At 38.4% G+C, this 24,329-nt stretch overlaps 1 protein-coding gene across 1 annotated transcript in view; it reads right to left on the minus strand.

Annotated features, from left to right (window-relative positions):
* MRC1 (mannose receptor C-type 1) overlaps positions 1-24,329 on the minus strand; it is a 92,808-nt gene that overhangs the window by 56,761 nt on the left and 11,718 nt on the right. Inside the window, exons 2-6 of the mRNA XM_006093728.3 lie at positions 20,931-21,332; positions 17,092-17,265; positions 12,794-12,958; positions 4,632-4,745; positions 1,824-1,970 (exon numbers count right to left, since the gene is read on the minus strand). Of these exons, the coding sequence (XP_006093790.1) occupies positions 1,824-1,970; positions 4,632-4,745; positions 12,794-12,958; positions 17,092-17,265; positions 20,931-21,332 (1,002 nt within the window). The remainder of the gene's footprint in view (positions 1-1,823; positions 1,971-4,631; positions 4,746-12,793; positions 12,959-17,091; positions 17,266-20,930; positions 21,333-24,329) is intronic.

The following is a 24,329-nucleotide window of genomic DNA, read 5'->3' on the forward strand; positions in this document are numbered from 1 at the left end:
ACAAGAATGAAGGAGGTCTCCCTGAGGCAGGCCAGAGTCATAGCGGTGACCCTGTGAAGTGTGATCAGACCCAATAACCGGGACCCTCGTCTATGTTCACCAGAGGTCTTGGCCACATCTCCATCTACAAATTGCAAGCACAGCTACTCTTTGATCAGCAACTTCACTTCTAGGAATTATCACGTGTATGAAATTACATGTGTATAAAGTTATTCACTGGAGGACTGTTTGTAACAATAAAAATTGGAAGTAACTAAGATCCATATATAGGGCACTTGTCAAAAAGTATATATAAAAATATATATATTCTCTCTCTGTGATGGCTTATTGCACAGCCATAAAAATTCACACATAATTTTTATGCACTATATAGAATGATGTCCTAAATTGTCATTAAGTGAAAAAAGTAGAGAATATATGTATAGCATGCTTCCATTTGTATGGAACAGATAAAAATCATCATAGACATATTTGTTTATATATTCATAGAATAATTAGATAAAGATATACATCCAGAAACAGTTACTCAGGGATGGGATGTGGGAGTTAGAAGTAAGAGGTTGGAAGAAAACATTATTATTTATTTTGTACTTTTTTATTCTCTAGCCATGTCAATCATATTTTAAAATAAGTAAAATTGCTTTTAAAATTCAAGGAGAAAAAAGTTAATGACACACAGATTTCCCAAGCACAATACTTACAGATATATATATATATATATATATATATATATATATATATATATATATATATAAATAACAAATTTATATATATAAATTTCTTTAAAGTACTGTTAGTGAAAAATATGTACTTTGTTTGCTTTTGGCCAATTTGTAGAAAGAATGCAGTCTTGCCTTAGTAGTTTAATTCTTCCATAAGATTATGATAGTGAGCATAATTGAATTTTTCCCTCTGTTGTAGTCTATATGTAAAATTTAATTATTACTTTTGGGATGTTATATTCTATTTTTGTGAAGGCTTTAGTGTACAATGTTAATTTGAATAGCAGTAGAGCCCAGATAGACCCTAAATAGTGAGGACATCATATATATATATTGCAACCTTAGCTGGTTTGGCTCAGTGAATAGGCAGCTGTGGGCAAACTAAAAAAAAAAAAGACTGTACCCTTTTATGTAATGATGTTTACTTTGAATTTATATTAGTTCACACAAACACTCCATCCATGCTTTTGTTCCGGCCCTCCGGTCCAGTTTAAGAACCCATTGTGGCCCTCGAGTCAAAAAGTTTGCCCACCCCTGGAATAGAGCATCAGCCCAAAGACTAAAGTGTCCTGGGTTCAATTCCAGTCAAGGGCACATGCGTGGGTTGCAGGTTTGATCCTCAGTAGGGGGCATGCAGGAGGCAGCCGATCAATGATTCTCTCTCACCATTGATGTTTCTATCTCTCTCCCTTTCCCTTCCTCTCTGAAATCAATAAAAATATATTTTTTAAAATCTTTCAGACATATATTTCCTAGCTTGGATTCTGATTTTGTCACATGTGCATGTTTTATATCCCCTTTGAATATCTTTCTCCTCACCTATAATGTGTGAATAAGAATACCTAACTCACAAGGCTGCTGTGAAGATAAAATTCTAACTTGTGTTCTGTCAAAGGCTTTGCACACGCCTGAACCCCACAGCACGCTTGGAAAATGGCGGTGGTCAGGAGTAGGAACCAACAAAGAAATGTTGTAGGAATGTCATTAAGTTGACTCCATAAATTATCCACCAAACCTGTCCTTTCATACAGTACGACTCACCTGTAACTTTCTCGTTAAATTACAATATTGTATGTGCTTCAGATCAAATAGATCACTTACCTAAGGGAATAACAAAAGGATTCAAAGTTGCGTTGCCCTTTTTACAGATGTAGCCTAGTTTCTGAGCACAGTTCAGATTTTCCCACATAGCATTCTTCCCAGGATTTAGTGACACACAGCTTTGTCCAGGTTCTGCTGATGGACTTCCTTTGGGGAAAAGAAAAAATAAAATGGGAGCGTTACAGGTATTACAAGTCAGATAGCCCCCTCAGCCCACATCACCATCCCCGGGGACTAATGGCTCCCCATCCCATCTGTTGCTACACATCCACAAATAAATGTTTATTGGCTGCAGAGTAAAAACCACATTGGGTGTCTGTTTTCTTGTTGGATCATTTCAATGACTAAAATTTTGATTATGCAAATTTACTTCTTAAAATAACTTCTTTTCATAATATCAAATAATAAAGCTGGACCTTAAAACCTGAACAATTTTCATCTTGGGTTATGGATGTATAATAGAGATGTACCTAACCAAAAAAAAAACAAACAGCTCTATTAAGCACTGCCAATACCTACCAAGAAAACAAAGTCAAGCTCACCGTGAAGACCAGACTAGAGCGTTTCTGGACATGGGGAGACTTTCTCCAATTAGAAAGAGGAGACAGAAAAGAAAGACGATGGAGAGGAGAAAGACAAGGGAAGGGCTGCTGGAGGCAGTAATGTGTGCTGAAAAGTGCACCCAGAACTATGACTCCAGATTTTTCAACTTAGCCTGCAAAGAATAATTTTAACATCTGACCCCGTATCCCATTTTAATCAGGAACTGATTGGAGAACCAGATAAAGGCAACTTTGTTAACACAGGAGATATAAGCTAGTTCCATTGCACACCTGAAGACAGTGTGAATGGGCCACATTTTGTTACTGACTGCTTTCTGACTTTTGACATGTATATAACCTGCGTCTGGACCTCACTCTCCCTTCCTGTAAGATGGGAATCATGTTACCCGCTCCAGAAAGCCTTTGTCAAAATTTTTTGAAAGTTGCCTGAATAGCATACAAAGAAAAAAATTGTTAGTGAGAAGGATGTTTTTAAAATGTGTTAATATTGTGACAAAACTCACAATATAACTGACTAACAGATAAGGTGTCAGTGTCAGTACTAGAAAGAAACTTTCAAGAAACAATAATAAATTTTATAGCTATTGGTTAATATGTTGACTAATAAATCATGTTATACATTTATTTATCAGTACAACATGATGACCAACTTTAATATATTAATTAGTTGTCCTTAAATGGTTACCATAGTTATAGATTTGAATTTATACCCCTACATCACCAAATAAGTGTATTTAAATAAATGTGTTACTTGGTCATAACTACTCAATTGAATGCTTGATTGAATACTTTAAATAATAAAAATTGCTAATACCCCACAAAGTTTCTAATTCTAGTTGAAGAAACTCTCATACTATTTTGTAAGGTGATTTAATTTGGACTTACTTCTCAGGAACTTGATTTAATAAGGAAGCTCACTTCTTTTATTTTCTTATTAACATCCTAATTTCATTGCTCACCTTCACTAAATTAACCTCCAAATTTCCTCACTGAACTCTCAGAATGAGGGTGGCTAAGTATTATAATCACCAACCCCCAAAAGAATAATAAATAAGTGACCTGTCCTGCCCAATGTTGTACAATAATTAAGCAAGAAAGATGAATAAACTCATCCCCTCATAAATGATTATTTCTGTCTATTGATCTGATTGACCCCAACTGGTATTTTCCTGTTTAATTTGGCTGAGTGAGTAGGCAGACAAATCAAATCCTCACCCATAAAAAAGGACTCCTTCTGTTCCTTTGCAGCAATGTTCACTTCCCATGCTCTAGAAGAAGAGAGCTGATACTATTTGTAGAACTCTAGTGACAGCCTTTTACCATCCTGCATTGAAGGTTATAGCTCATAGTAAAATCTAAGCAATTTAAACCAAAATAGATTCTCTAAAAATTCTCTCCCATGTTTCAGCATCTGTTTTGAATATTATTTTACTGACTTTTTTTCTTTTTAATAGCATACCTCAATAATACAAAAATGGAGAGCTTGTTATCTAAACCAAATGCAAGAGCCACTTAATGGCTTTAAAAATAAATGTCCAAAAAAACAGCACATCAGTTTTTTTCCATAGCAGAACCTGTAAATGAGGGTGTGACCTATAGGTTATGCCTTTCCCACGTGCATGGCAGACATCACTAATTGTTCTTTGCACTCTTTCTGAATGAACCAAGATTGATATGGGGGTGGGGGTTCAGAACCATGCTCAATGGATTGCCTCATGTAACTTCTAACACTGGCTGGTAATGGTGAATAAGAAGAAATTTTTTTGTCATCATTGGTTATCTTGTTTTCTCTGAATAATTGATGTATATGTGGAACATATTTATTATTTCATCTCCTTTTTTGTTCTGTTACCTGTATGTTATAACAATGTGGAAATAATTAGTTCAGGAATTTTCTGTCCTCCAGAAAATTAAAAAGCTGTGAAAGGCTTGGTCATCTCCAAATGTTTTATGCCTAGCAAATCAAGAAGATTCTTAGAACTCATACTGTAACAGAGACTTGTATTGATTTGTGTGATAATCCTGCCTGACAAGTCCTCATCCCAGGAAGCTTATTTAATCCTACAGTTTTAGTTTATTCAAATATAGTTGGCAGATTTCAAATCAAGGTGAGAAATGAATGGAATTTGATAGTCTCCCAACTATTTATTCTCTTTTAGACCTACACATGAGATGATGAAGGTCCCCATGGTATCAAGAAAAATTAAGTTTAGATGAATTCAACCACAGACAACTTTCATCCTACCTGGTAACCAGTTTAAATAGCGGAATGGACTGCCACCACTCCATTGCCATCCACTGTTTGAACCCAGACTGTTAAGTCCAATCCAGAGTCCTGAAGTCAAGGAATTGGTGAATCCTATACAACAAAAGCAAAAACAAAAACAAAACTCATATTCAGAAAAGACAGAGAAATTAAATTCAGAAGTAAGCACTCTTTAAGGGATATATCTATCCTTTGACATTCCTCATCTGCTGTAGGTATCTCTGATACTGCTGTAATTAGCTAGTTATTAATAACTAGAAGCACAGTGTACAAATTCATGCACCAGTGTGGTCCCTCGGACTAGCCTGAGGAATCAAGCTGAAACCAGCTCTCTCACATCCTCTTGGAGTTCCAGATTGTGAGAGGGCATGGGCCAGGCCTAGGGATCCCACCCATGTACAATCAGGGCTGGGGAGGGATGTGGGAGGTTGGCCAGCCGGGGAGGGACGGCAGGAGGGCTCCAGGGCATGTCCAGCCCTTCTCATTCAGTCCTGATCAGCCAGATCCCATCAGCAAGCTAACCTACTGGTCAGAGCATCTTCCCCTGGTGGTCAGTGCACATCATAGTGAGTGGTTGAGTGGCCTTAGCATATCATTAGCATATTACACTTTGATTGGTTGAATGGACAGCCAGACAACTGGACACTTAGCATATTAGACTTTTATTATATAGGATAGGAAAGGAGCAGAATAGGAAGGCCAGACATTATAGGCATATCATTTGGGCAGCTTCACCAGGGAACCACCTTCTATTCCTTGCAAAACACTGGGGAAGGGATCCACAAAAAGGGAAAATAGACACATACCCAGAAAACTTGGTGTGACACAGAAAAGGTACTTGCCTGTCAATCACACCTGGAACAGAGATGGTTGGACAGAATGGGCAGTGGCCACTGCAAGCATGGGAAAATTTGGAAACACATAATCTTCTAAACCAGTGGTTCTCAACCTTCCTAATGCCGCGACCCTTTAATACAGTTCCTCATGTTATGGTGACCCCCAATTTCATTGTTACAAATTGGACATAATTAAAGCATAGTGATTAATCACAAAACAATATGTACTTATATATGTGTTTTCTGATGGTCTTAGGCAACCCCTGTGAAAGGGTCGTTCGACCCCCAAAGGGTTCTCGACCCACAGGTTGAGAACCGCTGTTCTAAACAAAGGAATTCTCTTTCTTGTTGCTCTTATGCTCTTGGTTCACTCTTGGCTTCCTTGCATTCACCTGTGATTCCTCCATAGCCATGTTTACCTGTGGACCCTATATGCAATGGCCTGATGAACTACAGTGGGAAACACAAAGTAAGCTAGCCTGATGCTGGATTGGACTGTGCAGACATGGAAAGGGAACTCCAGACACGGGCTCTGATTTTAGCTCTACCGAAGCCCCGGATACAATTCTTCTACGACTGGGGAAAAGGAAATGGGACTTTGGAAACCCAGGGGTGTAATTCTATAGAAAGAAAGCTTTCTACTATACATCCTCCTCCCATGGGGGCCTCCGGAAATGCTCATTCCAGGGGCACCCCAAGAACCCCGTTCCATGAGCAACTGGGGGAGAAGAGGCCCTCTCCTATCCTATAACACTCTTAGGCTTGTTTTGAAGAATTAAATTAAGTATTAAAATAAGACCTGACACATAGTATGAGGCCAATAAATGTAAGCTACTGCCATTTTTTAAAAATATATTTTATTGATTTTTTACATAGAGGAAGGGAGAGGGACAGAGAGTTAGAAACATCAATGCTGAGAGAGAAACATCGACCAGCTGCCTCCTGCACACTCCCTACTGGGGATGTGCCCACAACCAAGGTACATGCCCTTGACCAGAATCGAACCCGGGACCCTTGAGTCCGCAGGCCGACACTCTATCCACTGAGCCATACAGGTTAGGGCGCCATTTTATTATTATTATTATTATTATTATTATTATTCCATTTAAAGTCAGTTTGGCAAAAAAAAATGTGATTTAGAAACAAAACTCAAACTTTGTGTCAAATATATCACTTAAAGCCAGTGAGCATCAGCCACACTTTTTTTTTCTCTGATGATCTTCTGTAATTTTATGAGACCAAGTTTTTTTACTATGACATTATTTTCTGTGACATTACTATAGAAAGCATCAATTCCACATGCTAAACATTTTGATTATTACTTTTTCTGAATGTATTATCTGAAATAGTTCTATGCCTACTTTTGAACTTAGTTATAACAGAGGCTGTATTAATGCCCACTATTACATTGGAAATTTTTTTCTATATTGAGGTCCAATTTGTTTTTCAGCCAGCAACAACAGAAACTGGCAAAAACAATCAGAGCAACAAGCCAAATTTCACTTCCTATATTTTCTTTCAGTTCTGTAAATCCTAATCATGCACAAATGTAGTTATCACTCTGATTCAGGAATTGAGGATTAAATGCAGTGTGCCAACATTTTTGAGGTTAGAAACAGAAGTGAGGATGATGAAACGATGGTGAGTGATATAGGAACGGGCTGCTTGGGCAGAAGCAGTTAGCCCTGCAGACACTGTGCATTCAGATGGTCAGTTTAGAATAAATTTACTGGAGTAAGGAGTGTTGACATATAATTAAGAGTTCTATTTAGTGCGTTGGGGACCACCAGAACCTTGATTACTTTTTGTTAGTGAGACCCAGGCAGAGTGAAATGGAAAGGCAGCACTGAATTCCAATTCAGCCACTTTCTGAACACGAGACATTAGGCAAGTATCTTATTTCTATTCCTGGTCTGTTATCTCATCTACAGAGTGAGTACAATAATATTCATTGAGGAGGTGGGTGTGAGCTATAGAAATAAAGTCATGTGTCTGGCACACAGTAGCTGCTCAATAAATGACAGGTCATTTGATCTCAGAGTCATAAAATGGGCTTACACTTTTTAAAAATATTTTTTATTGATTTCAGAGAAAGGAAAGGAGAGGGAGAGAGAGAGAGAGAGAGAGAGAGAGAGAGAGAGAGAGAGAGAGAGAGAGAAACATCAGTGATGAAAGAGAATCATCAATCAGCTGCCTCCTGCAGGCCCTCTACTGGGGATCTAGCCTGCAACCTGGGCATGTACCCTGACCAGGAATAGAACCATGACCTCTTGGTTCATGGGTCAATGTGTGGATTTACACATTTTTTAAAAATGATATTTACTCCAAAAATCCTCACATAAAAGAAATATTATCTTAAAAATATAACTATTGGGGGGCTATTTTTTTTTTCATTTTAGTGGCATGTTTTCCAAAATGGAGTAGATCAAAATCCCCATTTACACCATTATTTTCTAGATTCTTCCCTGATCTATCCCAGTAAATATCAAATATCATGAATATCTCCCCTCCAAGAAAAAAAATCTGCTTGTTTGTTTTTTAATTCTTCATAACCCTCCCCCTCCCGCCCCACTAATGCATGATATTGTTGATTTGGAGAAAAGCCGGAAATGTTAAAAATATGCTGACTAAAATTCAGGGGGGGTGGGTAAGATTTAAATAAGAATCTGAGCTGAACTCAGCCTCTGAATCTCTTGGAGCTTGTTTGCTCTCCTGAGGGACACAACAATTTCCCTCATTGATTAGGGAAGCATTTCCTGCAGCTGGAGCCTGACAGTGGGGCCAGGCACCGGGAATGAGTCTAGAGCTGGGCAGAGCTGTTGTCCTGCCAACAGCACCGCTTTCCTCTGTGTAACTGGGGAAGAAAGTTAAAAAGTAATCTGTGTCCGGTCCTTTGGCTTCCCAAAAGCCAGAAAACAAGTAAAACTTGAAAGAGTCAAGATAACACAACCCCAAAACAAATTCCTTAAAATTAAAAAAAAAAAGCAAGCATCCAATTGAAACCATTTCAACTCTGATAGATTTTTCTTTCACTCAAGCAAGTGTGCAAAAATAACACTAGGATTGTCTTAAATCATCTTTTCTCTTCCTTAATCATCTACATGAGTTTAGTTTTGTCTCTTTCTGTGCTTTATTCTCCTTATTTTTATACATGGTTGTAAATATTAATCACCCTGATTCTTTATCCCAATATTAGAGAGACCCAAAACACCAATCCCAAACAGAATTATTGAGCAGTCTGAGGCATATTCTCATCTCTGAGCTTATGAATGCACACAGCGAGGTCAGGTTGCTTTTCTATCGCCAATCTCCTTAATAATAACCGAAAGAAAATGGGGAGTTGCTGCCTAGACTGAAAGGAGGAAATTAATAAATGTTACCCTTGGTGCTCAAGGATTGCAAGAAATACTTCATTACAGTGGAACAGTCCATGATATAGTGCTCAAAAATGGACGAGGAATAGATAAATATTTCTTACCCAGTTACATTGTGTTTGTGTATTTCACAAGGTTGTGCTAAATAAATGTATGTCATAATTTCCACCAAAAACGCAATAAACATCTTCAAATTCAATTAAAAACGAATTACTTATGGGAGAAATGTGTCCTCGTTGATGAAAAGTATCATCTGAAAAGAGTTGGAGAAAGTGAAATCCTAGAAAATGAGGTAAGGCTGGGACCCTGCTCTAACTCTCCCCTTTAACAAATGAAGTCACGGAGGCATAGAAGTCTCAGGTGACCTCACCAAGGTTCCCCAACTGTTAGGTAGGAAGTTAGACTTGGGCTCGGGGCCCTGGGGTCCTGAACAGCCAGCAGACAGGTTCAGAACCAGGCGGTTCTTGGCACAAACTCAGAGGAAAAGGACATGACCTCAATGCAACCTTACTACAGCCCTGGACTAATTACAATAAAATTTTCATTGCAGTTTTGACCCCCCACCCCGTGGGGTTTTTGTATGCATTATGGATAAGGGCAAGCCCAGAAAAAATAAACTTATGTAACCTTTTTCTGTCAATCATGCTTGCATGCAAATGAAAGGAGACCCAGTAAATCTCTCATTTAAACCATATAACCCAAGACTTCGGGGCCATTGTCTCTCTCAACTGGCTTGCTCCTTGCTTGGAGTATATCTCCAATAAATCCCACTTTGCTTTACTTTCATGTTTGTTCATCTTAAAAATGTTTTCTGGCCCTAGCCAGGTTAGCTCAGTGGATAGAGCATCAGCCTGCAAACGGAAGGGTCCCAGGTTCGATTCCCATCAAGGGCGCATGCCTGGGTTGTGGGCTTGATCCCCAGTGGGGGGGCGTGCAGGAGGCAGCCTTTCAATGATTCTCTCTCATCATTGATGTTTCTCTCTCCCTCTCCCTTCCTCTCTGAAATCAATAAAAAATACATTTAAAAAACGTTTTCTGCGTCGATGAGAAGAACCAAGGTCCCAGCCTGTAACCTCCATCAGTAACACAGCTTCACAGTGCTGTGCCCAAACCGCTGGCTCCAGTCCCTGCTCTTTACCCTCCACCCTGCTGCCTGGTGACCGGTCAGATGCAATTTGTAGGCGCTGCTGATACAGCAGGTACTAACGTAGTGCTTTGCCAAGTGTGGTCGCCCAACGACTTGCCCCAGAATCATCTGGAGGGTTGAGAATATGCAAAGTCCTGGCCCCACATCACACCTAATGAGCTAGAATCTCATTGCACCAGGCACCTTCACTTTAACAAAGTTTTCTGGTGATAAATAAGCAACTTAACATTTAGGAGCTACCACTCTGACTGCCCGCTTGCCATAAACTGACCATTTGTCCACATCTGAGGCTGATGGCTAAATAATATTTTGATTGTGCAGCATCATTTGTCAGTCAGCAAACATTCATGGAGACTCTTGCCCTTGGAAGGTTCTGTGTGATGCCCTTTGGGGTGGGGACAAAATATTCACAAGACATTCCTCATTTTCAGCCAGTAACCTGCATGATCCATTCTCCACACAGGCTTCGGTTTTTTTCTTGATGGCACTTACTATAATTTGCATTTATTTGTTAGTTTTCTTAGTTGTGTGTGTTTTCCCCATTGGACTTTTAGCTCCAAATGGACAGCACATGTCTGGCGTTGGTCACCGCTGTGTCACCAGGACCTAGCACAGGGGTGGGCAAACTTTTTGACTCGAGGGCCACAATGGGTTCTTAAACTGGACCGGAGGGCCGGAACAAAAGCATGGATGGAGTGTTTGTGTGAACTAATATAAACTCAAAGTAAACATCATTACATAAAAGGGTACGGTCTTTTTTTTTTTAGTTTTATTCATTTCAAACGGGCCGGATCCGGCCCGCGGGCCGTAGTTTGCCCACGGCTGACCTAGCATAATGCTTTTCCCACAGATACCAGCCATCTTGTTGAATGAATGAATAAAAATACCAAATGAATGTATTTATAACTCTGTAGGGGAAGCGGGACATATATGGAACTAACTGTTACAGAAGCAGTAATCAAATGAGAGAAATGGAGATGGAAATGGAGAAGCACTGCATTTCAGCTGTATGAAGCTTGTGAAATTCCAGGTACAAGAAATGGCATGAGGGAAAATGTGGAAGTGAGAAAGTATGGCACGTGGATGAGGAATCCAAAACTTTTCCTTCATCAAGGCTGGGAAATGCGTGAAGGAGAAGAGTAGTCAGTGGGCAGATGACAGCCATTGAGTGCCAGGCAAAAGTGTTGTGAATTGTTTGATAGGAAAGGAGAAGCCACTAAGGGTTTTTCAAACATGGTAGTCACAGGATCAGAGATATACAGGGTGTCCCCCCAAAATGTATGCATCCTTTAACAGTTTATAGCTCAAGTTTGAAAATGAAATCTATTTTAATAAACCCTGCCTTTATAATTATTCAAAGTGTGTGTAGACATTTTGGGGGACACCCTCTATTAGTCTAATAGCAATGTCAGGGTAAACTGGGGAGAGGGCGGGTATCTGGAGCAAGGAATTGGGGATGCTTTTCTCTCACACTCATTTCTGGTCCTAATCTCTCTGTTCCCCAAGAGGATTGTCGAAACTCCATCAAATTCTTTCATTTCAAGCAAACATTGGCCTTTTTAATCTTCACAATCCTATAAGAACAGAAGCTTTAAGAACAAACACCACAGCCCTAACTGGTTTGGCTCAGTGGATAGAGCGTCGGCCTACGGACTCAAGGGTCCCAGGTTCAATTCCAGTCAAGGGCATGTACCTTGGTTGCGGGCACATACCCAGTAGGAGGTGTGCACGAGGCAGCTGATCAGATGTTTCTCTCTCATCGATGTTTCTAACTCTCTATCCCTCTCCCTTCCTCTCTGTAAAAAACCAATGAAATATATTTAAAAAAACAAACAAACAAAAACAAAACCCACCACATCGTGGAAAGTGTCATTAAGACCTGCACACCATTAGAGAGTCTGGGAGTTCTGGGAAGGGGAGGCAGGGAGGACTCAGCTTCAGAGCCGCTCGTGGCGTGCCCCTGCTGTGGCAGCATTGCATTTAACACTGTGAGCTCTGGACGCTAATGGAAGATCTGGGGCTCCAGGTTAGACCTTCAGTATTTGACCAGCATGGTAGCCATCTCTTATGTCCAAGAATCACATCACTGATTAATTGTGGCATCATCTACTATGAGCCTAGATCAGTGGTCGGCAAACCGCGGCTCGCGAGCCACATGCGGCTCTTTGGACCTTTGAGTGTGGCCCTTCCACAAAATACCACATGCAGGCGCATACGTACAGTGCAATTGAAACTTTGTGGCCCATGCGCAGAAGTCAGTTTTAGGCCTGGGCAAGTCTATTTTGAAGAAGTGGCGTTAGAAGAAGTGGGGGGTGTGGGTCGGTCGGGCGACTGGAGACACAGCACCGGCCCCGGGATGCACAGCGCCAGGGAGGCGCCAAATATCAACAGTACGCAAACTATATACGTCGGTTAATAACAATGTACCTACCTGTATAGTTTAAGTTTAAAAAATTTGGCTCTCAAAAGAAATTTCAATCGTTGTACTGTTGATATTTGGCTCTGTTGACTAATGAGTTTGCCGACCACTGGCCTAGATTAACACCCAGAGTCCTTATCAGCAGGGCTTCTGTCACAACTGATAGAACAAAGTTGGCTCCTGGGAACAAACCTTACTTACCCTCCCAGAGTCTTTTCAAGATGCAAATCTGTCATACCATCTGCTTACAGACTGATTCTATCATGATGTCTATAGTCAATTGTGTTGTCTGCTTTTTAGTTAAACTTTACCGAAAGAAAATAACCATGATCTTTACTTACAAATTTTTCTTTTCATGTCATTACCTGTCATGTATGTTTGCTCATGTATTTCTGTGATGCTCAAGAGTTCAGCACTCTGTTGTTGGCAGCTCTTCCATGCCTGGTGCCAAGTTAAAGCAGATTTGGAGTTTATCTGGTAGGAAACACCAGTAAGTGGATCTTTGTTCCATAAGTTTTGACTGCCTTCGACTGTAAAAGAAGTCAAATGGAATTGGCTGTTAGGCCTAGGAAAGATTTTCAGTGAACAATATTTTTTTAAAAATCCTCAACGCATTATTGCCTCAAGCCTTATATTGCTTTTCCTTTTTTTCTACTTATTTTTAAAGTGCCTATGATATTTTCTTCATTCTTGAAATGAAGAGTTTTCAAAAGCTAAACCACATCCCATCCAATCCTTTGTATGAAGAAAAAAAGGGGGGGGGGCATTATCTCCCTATTTTTCCATTGGCAGGTTTGGGATCAGATGAATTGGGAAGTGAGGCAATTGCAAAAACTAAGAATAGAGATACCATCTCAACTTCCTTAATCTAAAAAAACGTAAAGAGAGAAGAGAAAATAAGTATACGTCTTCTCTCAGAAAGTGAATATATTGCCTGCGCATTCTAGTTTGGTCATTTTAGTCCAAAGACACAGGCATAAAAAGGAAGGTTGTGGCCGCCCGGCATGGCTCAGTGGTTGAGCATCGACCTATGAACCAAGAGGTTGCAGTTCGATTCCCGATCAGGTCGCATGCCCAGGTTGCAGGCTCAATCCCCAGTAGGAGGCATGCAGGAAGCAGCCGATAATGATTCTCATCATTGATGTTTCTATCTCTCTCTCCCTTCCTCTCTGAAATCACAGCAGCACAGGATTTTTTTTTTTTAAGGGAAGGTCATGAACTCCATAGATCAGCTGATCTGAACTTGCTTTCTGCCCTGTCATTCACCAGTGGTTTGACCTGAGTTACACTGTTAACTTTTGGAGTCTTACTTTCTCGTCTCTAGAATACAGTCAATAAAGGTAGCTCCTAGCAATAGTAGATGCCGAGTGTTAACTTTTCTTCCCTCAGAGTAAAAAATAAATATCTAGCTTATTTTTCTTATGTTATTTTATGATTTCTAATGTATTCTATAAACCTGGTTATACTATAAGAAAGGTCAATAACATAGGTAGATAAATTTGATATATAGCCTTTTACTTACGTTTGGAAAATTAGTCAACAAGTGAAATATTTTGTGTGCTTCATGTTATGAAAATTTCTCTTTTGTCTTTTTAAGAATATAAAATTATACTTACAAGTCATGTAGAGTAATAATCTTTTCATTTATTTGCAAGGAAGTGAGAGAGGGTTATGTAACTTCTCAAATTATCTGAGAAGGATTCAATTTGCTAAGAGATTAGGCAGTTTTCCATAAGCACGTAGCCTGTGCTGCTGTGATTCTTTTTATTTGACGGGAAGTGACCTTTATCATGCATGTACCACATACTTTGATATGAAACTTGTGGTCCCATGGTACACCAAAGAGGAAGAAAAGCAAATCAAAATTTCAGTCAGGCAACAGTATAGAAATTTCTAAAATGTTTTAAGTATAAAATCAATACATATATTTATGTTAAAAATAAGTTTGAATTAGTGATATTAAACTTAAATTAGCATGGTGTGAGGCCTTATTATTTTAAATGTCCAAATGGATTCTTTTCCACATGAGGTCATTCAAATGAGACTGAAGTTTATTTGAAGATGGAAATGTTTTAAATAAGTATTTTTAGAAACTAGAGGTTTTGTTTATAATATAGTAAAGAAATGTGAAATAGCAAATAAAAGAGGGGAATATTTTCTTATCCAAGAATGGAGAAAAGGGATATAAGTGACCAAAGAAGAAAATGCAATTTGACTTTTCTCTTTATTTAAAGAAAGAGTATATTGCATTTTAAATCAAGGAATTAAAACCTATTTGTCACAGAATGTATAGGTTTGCTGACTATACGTCTCCCCCAATTCTTCAAATTCCCACAGTAAAACTGCACAACTGATTTTGAAAGCTAAAGTTGAAAGCTATGAAGACTTGAGAGAACGGGATCTTTTTTCTTTTCCTGTTCTCATAATATTTGAAAATAAGTGTCTAAACATTATAATGAACAATACAAAAGATATATAGCAACTATAACTAGGTCAACAAGTTTCATTTTCCTGTATTGAATCTATTGGTTTTAAGATTAATATAAAATATAATGTTCTTTTAAAAGGAACACAAAGTAAGGAAAATGAAATAGGTTAGGAAATCGCAAAGCCCTTTTAAAAAGGCATGAAATGTATAAAATTTGCTTTAGATTTTTAATGCATATTGAAAATCAAATATTTTATTATTTTCTATAGCTATTTTACTTTTACATTTATAGGAAAAATAATTTGGTTTGAAAGATATAAATTACAACTAAGAGGACTTAAAGATTATTCTAGAAAATACTCAGGATATACTGCCAACACATATCTATCCTAGGTGGTGAGCTTTCTTTGTGATTAGTGACTGGCCATTTCTCCTCCATTAAATGATTAAATCATACTTGCAACCAACAACCTCTTTGTCAATACCACTTAGGTGCAGGATGCTATAGTTGGAACATTGAAATCCATACTCCTCAGACACTCAATAATGACACATTTAGAAAATACCATTCTTACTCAGTAAAGGAGAAAGACACTCCTCAATCACTGAAAAACAAGTATTGCTTTATATTAAGGGAAATACAGCTCCATTTTGCTTTCAGACAAAAAGATTTCTAATATCGAAATGAGACACCTATAAACCTTTCATGTTAATCAAACCTTTAAAGGTTGCTAATAAGAGAGGTGAATATGCTGGTCTGGTGTGGTTCAGTGGGTGTGTCAACCCATGCACCAAGAGGCCGCCTGTTAGATTCAGGCTTGATCCCCAGTGGGGAACATGCAGCAGGCAGCTGATTGAAGTTTCTATCTCTCTCTCCATCTCCCTCTGTCTCTCTAAAGAAATCAATAAATAGTTTTTTTAAAAAGAGAGAAGAAGAGAGAGGTGAATATATTTACCTCGCTCAAGAATGTGAGAGCAGTGTCACTATGCATGGGATGCCTGTGAGCTTTGTTTGGTCTTCACCCAGAACAGAGGGACTGAACACGGAAGAGAATTGCCATACATGGAGGTGACAAATTACATTTATTTTTAATGAGATGCTTAGGGACTAAATCAAAACAGATACATAAGCACCGTTCTTGAAATTCTGGCTTTCGCTTGACAAACTAAAATATTTTTATACATTGGGCTGTCATACAATGATGCTTGGAATAATGTGATGGCATGTGGATGTGTGGTCCCAAAAGTTGAGGTGTGAGTAATGCTTTTTCAGTTCAGATGGCCTCACACCCATCCCAGACCACATCTGACGTTCTTCCCCTGTACCGACCCCTTTACAGATGGCAGGAGAGAGAATTCTGGGTAATAGCAGAAACCAGGAGCTGCTCTGATCCATAAAGTCTGAATTAGCAAGAGGTCAGAGGGGAAGAGGTTTAGGAGGAAGAATTGGAAAGGGGCATCTGGCAGCAGAAGGAGGATGTGGGGTGAGGGGGAAGTAAAGCAAAAGAACGTATGCTTTTCCTTCTTCTTCGGCCCCATCCCTGCCTCCAAATACAGTTCTCCCCTTCACCCACCCCAACCTGCTGCGCTCTTCCCTTATAGATTCTTGAGCGTGGAAAGAACACCAAGAATTCTTACGTTCTGTTCCCTTTCCACTTTTGCATTTCTGCAATAACCATGTAAATTTTCATTTTAAAAAACACTTTCATTTGATTCGTTGCTGTGTTAAATACTTTTCTTAGTTAAGTTTAAGAAGAGTATCATTACTACCATTTTTCACAGTGAAGAAGCCCTTTCCATTACATTCATACAAAATTCATAGCTCTCTGTCTCTTTCAATCAAATCACATGCTTCTGACATGGTTTACATTCTGTTTTTAATCTATGTTTAATAAGGGTGCATCAATGAAAGTTTGGGGAATGGCATGTTTACCTCTACTATTAAGTATATATTGAATTATATGCAATATAATTTGCCCTAAAGTCTTAGAAAGTTACTGACAGTAAAAGCAGATGTTGAGAGTCAGAAGATCTGTGTTCTAATCTTCAGCTAGTGGGGCACTTCCTCCATTATAAAGTGGGGACAATGCCATCTATAATGGTTTGTGGTAGGGCATGAAGCAGTAATTCATGTGAAATAACCTTGGGGGAAAATGTTCTAGATAAATGCAAGGTGTTATCACTACATTGCAGTACTAAGTGTACAAAACTGTTCTTGATGACAAAATTACTTACATTTCAATGGACAATAACCAAACAGCTTATCTGTGTCGTAATCTGCAGTGGTTGAACACCAGTACCATCCTTTCGATGAGCCGTTTTTTGTGCAATCCGCATACCACTTGTCTTTAAACTTGAATGGGAATACACAGGCTGCTCCATTTGCATTGCCCAGTAGTGAGTACATGACTAAAAGAAACACATTGACTTGCACTTAGAATATAAGTGATTCTTCTGAACATTGACTCTTCAATAAGAAGCATTCCAAAACACTGGTCTTACTCTTCTGATCACACTTGGTGTCCCCATGCAGGGGATTCCTTTTCATTTCTCTTCTCTCTCTACCCCAGCCTTTGCTGGGTATGTATAATAGTCTTTTACTTAGAAGTAACTCTACCACCACTTCATTTCTGCTGTCTTTTGGAACAATTTTCCTCTTTCCTCTTGCAAGGCAAAAGTAGTCAGCTCAAGTGACACCAGCTTTGACCTCTGCCTTTCCTCCAGAACAGAGAAGAGGCCATTCTTCTTCATGGTGGGAAGCAGAGAATTATGAAATCTCTAGATTGAAAATGATCTTATAGCTGTGTCACCCACGTACACAATTCATACTGAAATCCCCTGCAATCACTTTCTGCCAAGCCAGCCTCCACTTGAGTTCCTCAACAGTGGCTATAGGAAGGGCAGGGATTTGAGCATAACTCTAATCCTCATTACTCAAAACCATTAGATACCATTTACAATCAATATTGTCCTTTTTAAAAACTGAATTCAAACAGATCAAAAGAAGAAGCTGAATTCAAACAGATCAAAAGAAGAAGCTCTGGGTTCATCTAGAAAGGAAATTTGAAAAAAATATATAAAACTATTGGTCATGGTTTGGCTTAAGCCAAAAGGATTAGAAAAGCTCAAATCTTCATTGACAACCAAACCATTCACCTCATTAAATTCTCCAGTATGTTCAAAGTTTCCATCTTTGTAGGAAGAGTCCCTTTAGGAGATGACCCTCTACATTGAAGTGTTTAGCCTCTTTCCACCAGTTGATATTCAGAATTTGTCCCAGGTAAGCATACACTTTTCTTAGTTAAGTCTTGTGGATTCTATGACTATAGAAAGTTCTTGAAAGACATCTTAAAAGTAACTTACATAATATAAAGTATATAAAATACATAGGACAGCACCTAACATATCAAGAGTAAAAAAAATATAAAATTTTTACCTCCTTTCCTTTTCCTTTACTCATACTTCTTAAAAACTAGGGATATTTTCAAATACCTCAAGATTACATTTTTGTCAATTAACTAATTTGACTTTAGTCCTTTTCCCACTAAGTTACAGGACTAGTTTTCCAAATCACATATTGTATAAGGAACATGCTGGTTTCAAAAATAATGCCACTCTTAAGCACTGCGGTACCTGTTCCTTCATATGAAGAAAACCTGTGAAGGCCACCTCAGGGTAGTTTTACTGTTCACTAAATTAGCCTAGGAATTTTAGTGCTGGATTTATAGGTGTCAATCAGAAATGGCCTTTTCAGGACTAACTTGATTTACTTATCAAAGTTCTGATGAGGCCAAAAGAACCAAACTGCACTCCAGCTAATTCACTGACAAATCATGTGACGGCAGTCAATTCACTCTTTCTCTTGTGGTCCAAACTTCTAGACAACCCTGAGGTCCCTCTAAGTCTACAATTCTGACTCTGTTATTCTAAAATAACACCTGGTCTCAGCCAGTTTTCTTTAGAAACTCAACATACACTCACTCCACATTATCTTCAGTGTTCATATATGTTCCAATGAATAGATTCCAAAATGTATGAAGGGCTAGATGTTCTACCAGGAATATCTTAAGTACTGGGAGACAGTTGTGGAGTATACAGGGTGTGGCCACTGGGCCATCTACATCCAACCACTTAGGTGTTCCTAAGAATAACACAATATATTTTTAGGCCCTTCCCTCAATATGCGAGCTTAGAATCTGAGTGGGAAGGGGACCTTGGAATCTACATTGTCAGCAAGCTCTTCAGATGATTCTTAAGCCAACTGAAGTTCAAGAACCACTATCCTAAATCCTATGCATATTTTCCTCAAAGCAAACAGAAGAATATCTAGGGGATGGGGCTACAGAACTTCAGTGATATATTTTAAAATAAGATAAAGTCCAATACCTTAGCATCCATCCAACTTGTGTTGAATCTCTCAGTTAGGACTATTGTCCTGTCTGGAATTTGACTCAGTCAAGTCTGGTTCACCCTTATTCTGCCCTGTAATTTTCCATCAAGTTTCTCCTGAAAGATTGTACTACATAGGTGTCACTATGTAACTTCTAAACCTACCTTGTGTTCAATAAATGCCTTGGGGTAACTTCTTTCTGAACCCTCCTTCTCACTCCTTATTTTCTTTATATAGAAGGAAAACTGGTAAATTATCACCTTACAAAGATCTAAATTCCTCTGCTCTGCTTGGAGACGATAGTTAGATTCAACTTCACAGCCTCGGCACATAGGAGTTTTGGACACCGGTACTCTCTTGTCCCCACAGGCAAGTGCTTTCTCTGGTCTTGAGGCCCTTCTAGATAACACTTCACCATAACTGAGTGTCCAAACTTGGAATGTGGCTTAACACCATCTGACTCGGGAAGCCCTTCTAAAGGGCTTCCAGTTCTTTTTTAAATTTTTTTGTTTAGTCTTGTCTTTTTCTGTGCAGCCACCAGAATGACATTTGGCCAAGAGAAGATGAAATACTCTGATTTTTATTTAACCTTCACGAGCTTAATGAACAAACTACATATGAAATTATTTCCTGCCCCACTGGTGCTACTACTTTATAAAATAGCTGACTAAATATGCTGCATGTTAATTTACAAGTTAATTCCTCAGCTTTTCAAATCTTCTCTAAATTATTGCAGTCTGTAAATACACATAAGGTGGCTAATCAGAAACACTTTGAAACCCAAACTGTCAAGCGATGCCAGTATTTCATTTTAGGCAACCTGACTTGATAAAGAACTTTGTTCCATGGGTCACTTCTCCAGGGATAGCTCAAACCAAAGGAAAAGAAACATTGTTAAATTAATTCATCACTACAACTGCATAATGTCAAATGGGAGGCTTTCAGTCAAAAATTCATTTCTAAAAATTGTAACCCATTGTTTACAAAGAAATCTTACCTAGCCCTGGCTGGAGAGGCTCAGTTCCTTGGGCATTGTCCCAGGCACCAAAAGGTTGCTAGTTTGATTCCCAGTCAGGGCACATGCCTGGTTTTGGGCTCAATTCCCAGTAGGGGGCATGCAGGAGGCAGCTGATCAATGTTTCGTTCTCACACCTATGTTTCTCTCTCCCTCTCCCTCCCTCTCTCTATAAAAATTGATTTTAAAAAAGTTTGAAAAAATATTAGCTAAAGTTTTTAAAAAGTCTCTCCATTAATTACAAAAAGCTAAAGCGAGGACTTTTTACCAAACTTATTCACTGTCATGTTCTCAAGAACACCAACTTAGTTCAAAAAACAAAGGTAGCCCTGCCTGGTTTGGCTCAGTGGATAGAGCATCGGCCTGCAGACTGAAGGGTCCCAGGTTTGATTCCGGTCAAGGGCATGTACCTTGGTTGCTGGCACATCCCCAGTAGGGGGTGAGCAGGAGGCAGCTGATCGATGTTTCTCTCTCATCAATGTTTCTAACTCTTTATCCCTCTCCCTTGCTCTCTTTAAAAATCAGTGAAATATATTTTAAAAAAAAAAGGTAATCATCAATATTTCTAGTAGAGGCTTAACAAAAATATGCTTATATTTTTAAATTAGTTTCCAACGGAGAAGATGAAAAAAAAATTGACAAAAAGGTAAAAAAAATTGTGCTTCTTACCTTCATAACCTCTAGAACATAAATCATCTGTGGTCCCATAGATCTTCCATCTGCTCCATAAACCGGATCCTTTGTAAAGCATAATGTTCTTTTCTTGTCTATTGCCATAGTTAAAAAATAAATCTTCTCCCTCGATTCCCAAAAGTGTGTCATTTTTGCATTCCCATTTCTGAAATTCGCTCTTTGAGTCGCAGGCATAGAGAGTGATAGGAACCCAGTCCGTTTTTGAGGGCACCCCCAAGCATAATTTAAAGGCAATGCTCATAATCTGGGATTCTGACACCCATCGGAATTTCTGTGCTTCACTGTCTGGGTTGCAAACTGCTGTTTGGACCGCAGTGGGGCTTACTGCTTCCACACAGCGCTTGTGATCTTCATTATATATTAAAAACTGCCTAGTATCTGTTAAAAAAAAAAAGAGAGAGAAAGAAAGGATGTTTAAATAGATACATGTGACAAAGACAGTATTTTAGGTAAGAAGTTCTCAATATTTAGAGACTTATGGTCATAAGAAGAGGGTGAAGTTGGCTCTAGTGAGCCATCTCAGCTACCTCTCGGGGATCCCTGAGGCTGGAAAGAGAGGCTGAGTTGAGGGGAGCACATGGCTGCTGGCCATCATCCATTATAAGGAACATTATGAAAAGGCCTGCCTTAAATGCATACTAATTATAATGGAGTTAACATAAACAGTAGGTAATAGGAAAAGAAATAATACCCATCAGAGAAAAAATCTGGATAGGAATACAATCCTATATAATAAAGAGCTAATATGCTAATTAGACCGAACAGCCAAATGACCTTCCAGACGACCTTCCAAGCGATGCCAGGGCTGGAGGGCCGAGCCCCTTGCACGAACTTTGTGCATCAGGCCTCTAGTAAGCTATAAAGTTAAATGCATGTATATTCTGGAATAGAATTTTGAAGTCTAACTCACCCCTACCCTCTTTAAGATAAATGAAACTTATGCATAATTATTCTAATTATAACATTAGGGAGGTTTTTTATAACTTAAAAAATAATTTTACATTAGAAAATTTACTTTCGTTTTAGGTCCAACAAATTTTTGAACTAAGGGCTTTCTCATAGCCTAGGTCTGGGTAACTAGAGAAATTTTTTGTTTTGTTTTCCTTTTCAGGGTAACTTAGAGACCTACCATCTAGAGATAAGTTAGAATCTGTATATAATTTCAGCTTTGATTCACTGGCACACTCATTCTCACCTTTGTGCAATAAAAAGATACAACAATGTATTTAAAAGTATAATAATTTGTGCCCAGCTAGTGTGGCTCAGTGGTTGAGTGTTGGCCTATGAACCAGGAGGTCACTGGTTCGATTCCCAGTCAGGACACATGCCCAGGTTTCAGGCTCGATCCCCAGTAAGAAGCATGCAGGAGGCAGCAGATCAATGATTTTCTCTCTCATTGATGTTTCTATCTCTCACTCTCTCTCCCGTCCTCTCTGAAATCAATAAAAATATTTTTAAATAATTAAATAAAAGTATAATAATTTAAATAAATGTTGTTCTTTCCATTAAGGTAATATTCATAAGACTAACTTTCCAAATATCTATTGTTTATGCCTGTGATTTGGGGCTGGCAATTTAAATAAATATGTATAGGTGGTTTATGCTTATAATACACTTCTGCTGGCTGGCAAAACTCAACTTCCCCTTGCCAAAAATAAAAAAGAAAAAGAAAAAAGGTCTGGTAAGCATTTTTTTTTCCTTAAATCAAAATTGAATTTATGTAAAGGTTCTTCTTTTTTGGTGTTTATTTTTTTTTAAGAATAGGCAAATGAAAGACACTTTTAATTGTGAGACATAAATATAAATTATACACTTTACCATTCCTGTGAAAATATCTGAAGTTTTACTAAATTCCTTCTACTTAAATGTTTTTTTTCAAAATGGACTGGTAGTATTACAGATTCTTGAGGAGCTAACTAAATGAACTAATTATTTTAAATCAAATCATGCCGTGAAAAATAACAAAGTAATAATAGTACCACTAGCAGATTCCTTCGCTGTTTACAAAGCACTTTATCAGCCATATTGTATCTATTGGCCTCAGCACCCCTCTGAGGTTAGCACCACTTACACTGCGAGGTCAGTTCTTGAACCATCAGCTCAAACCTTACAATGGATCTTTGCCTCAAATGACTATTTTCTCTTGCCACACTCCTACATCTGTTCTTGTCCCACACCTGTTAGAGACCTCTGCCTCTAGGTTCCTAATTCAGTGCTACTTCCTGGGATGGGTTCCTCATTTCTGTTGGTTTTATTTCTTGTAATCGGGGTTCAACAAAAACTGAATTCAGAACATCTGTTTCTGTTGTCTTCCTTAGATTTGACATATGTCAACCCCCATGCAATGCCGGGCTGAATCCCCTCCATCTAGCTCAACTCCTGCCCAGGTCTGATATCATTTTGTTGTTGCCCATGTCTGAGCACAGGGATTTTCAACTTTTCCATCTCATGGCATGCATAAAGTAATAACTAAAATTCTGCAGCACACCAAAAAATGTATTATATTTTTTGCCAGTTTGACAAAAATGGTTATAACTTTTGATTTACAAAAAAATAATAACAGTGATGGTCTACCCTTTTTACTCCAAAGTAACTTACTTTAAAAAACCGGGTGCCTCTACTTATATAGAAGGATTTCTGGTATCAAGAATTAACCAATCAGATACAACCTTATTATGGGACATGACCAATAAGATGCAACTCTGTTATATGACCTATATATTTATGGTTTAAGACAGGGCATTCACCCTAGATGGCTATTGTGCTGGCTTTGGCATTTTTTTTATTTGACCATCTACAGCAAAAGAGGTCAGTGTCCCCTGACTGCATAGTCAGGTAGTGCATGTTTTTAAAAATTCTGCGGCACATCCGTTGAAAATTGCTGTCCTAGCATGACAAAATGAGTACCTTTCTTCATTGGCAATAAAGTTAAATTTTTAATAATATGATGTTTTGTTCACAGTAAAAGAAAAGAAATCAGAAAAATAAAAGGTTCAATTCCTATGATAATTTGCCACATGCAAATGTAAATCTAGGCTCCTCTAATCTAAAAAGGTAATAAATTCTGAAAATTTTGTCATATATATCTATAAACTCAACTATACTGCCTTTAAATTTAATCTGTGTTTGCTTTTCCACCTATTGTTTTCCTATCTAGACTTATCTTCCACTTTTCAGAGTTAACATCTCATCATCACTATATCTTCCACCTCATACTTTCAGTCACTTGATTGTATTGTCAAGCACCCAACACTTATTAACCGCCCAGATTCTGTCAACCAACCAATTGATAATCAGCCATTAAAGGAAAAGGTGCTTGAAAGTCTTTATGCACAAACAGTATTCCTCTTTCAGAGGTTTTTAAAAAAAATGTAT

Source organism: Myotis lucifugus, unplaced genomic scaffold (genome assembly GCF_000147115.1).
Source record: "Myotis lucifugus unplaced genomic scaffold, Myoluc2.0 scaffold_121, whole genome shotgun sequence".
Classification (NCBI taxonomy): domain Eukaryota; kingdom Metazoa; phylum Chordata; class Mammalia; order Chiroptera; family Vespertilionidae; genus Myotis; species Myotis lucifugus.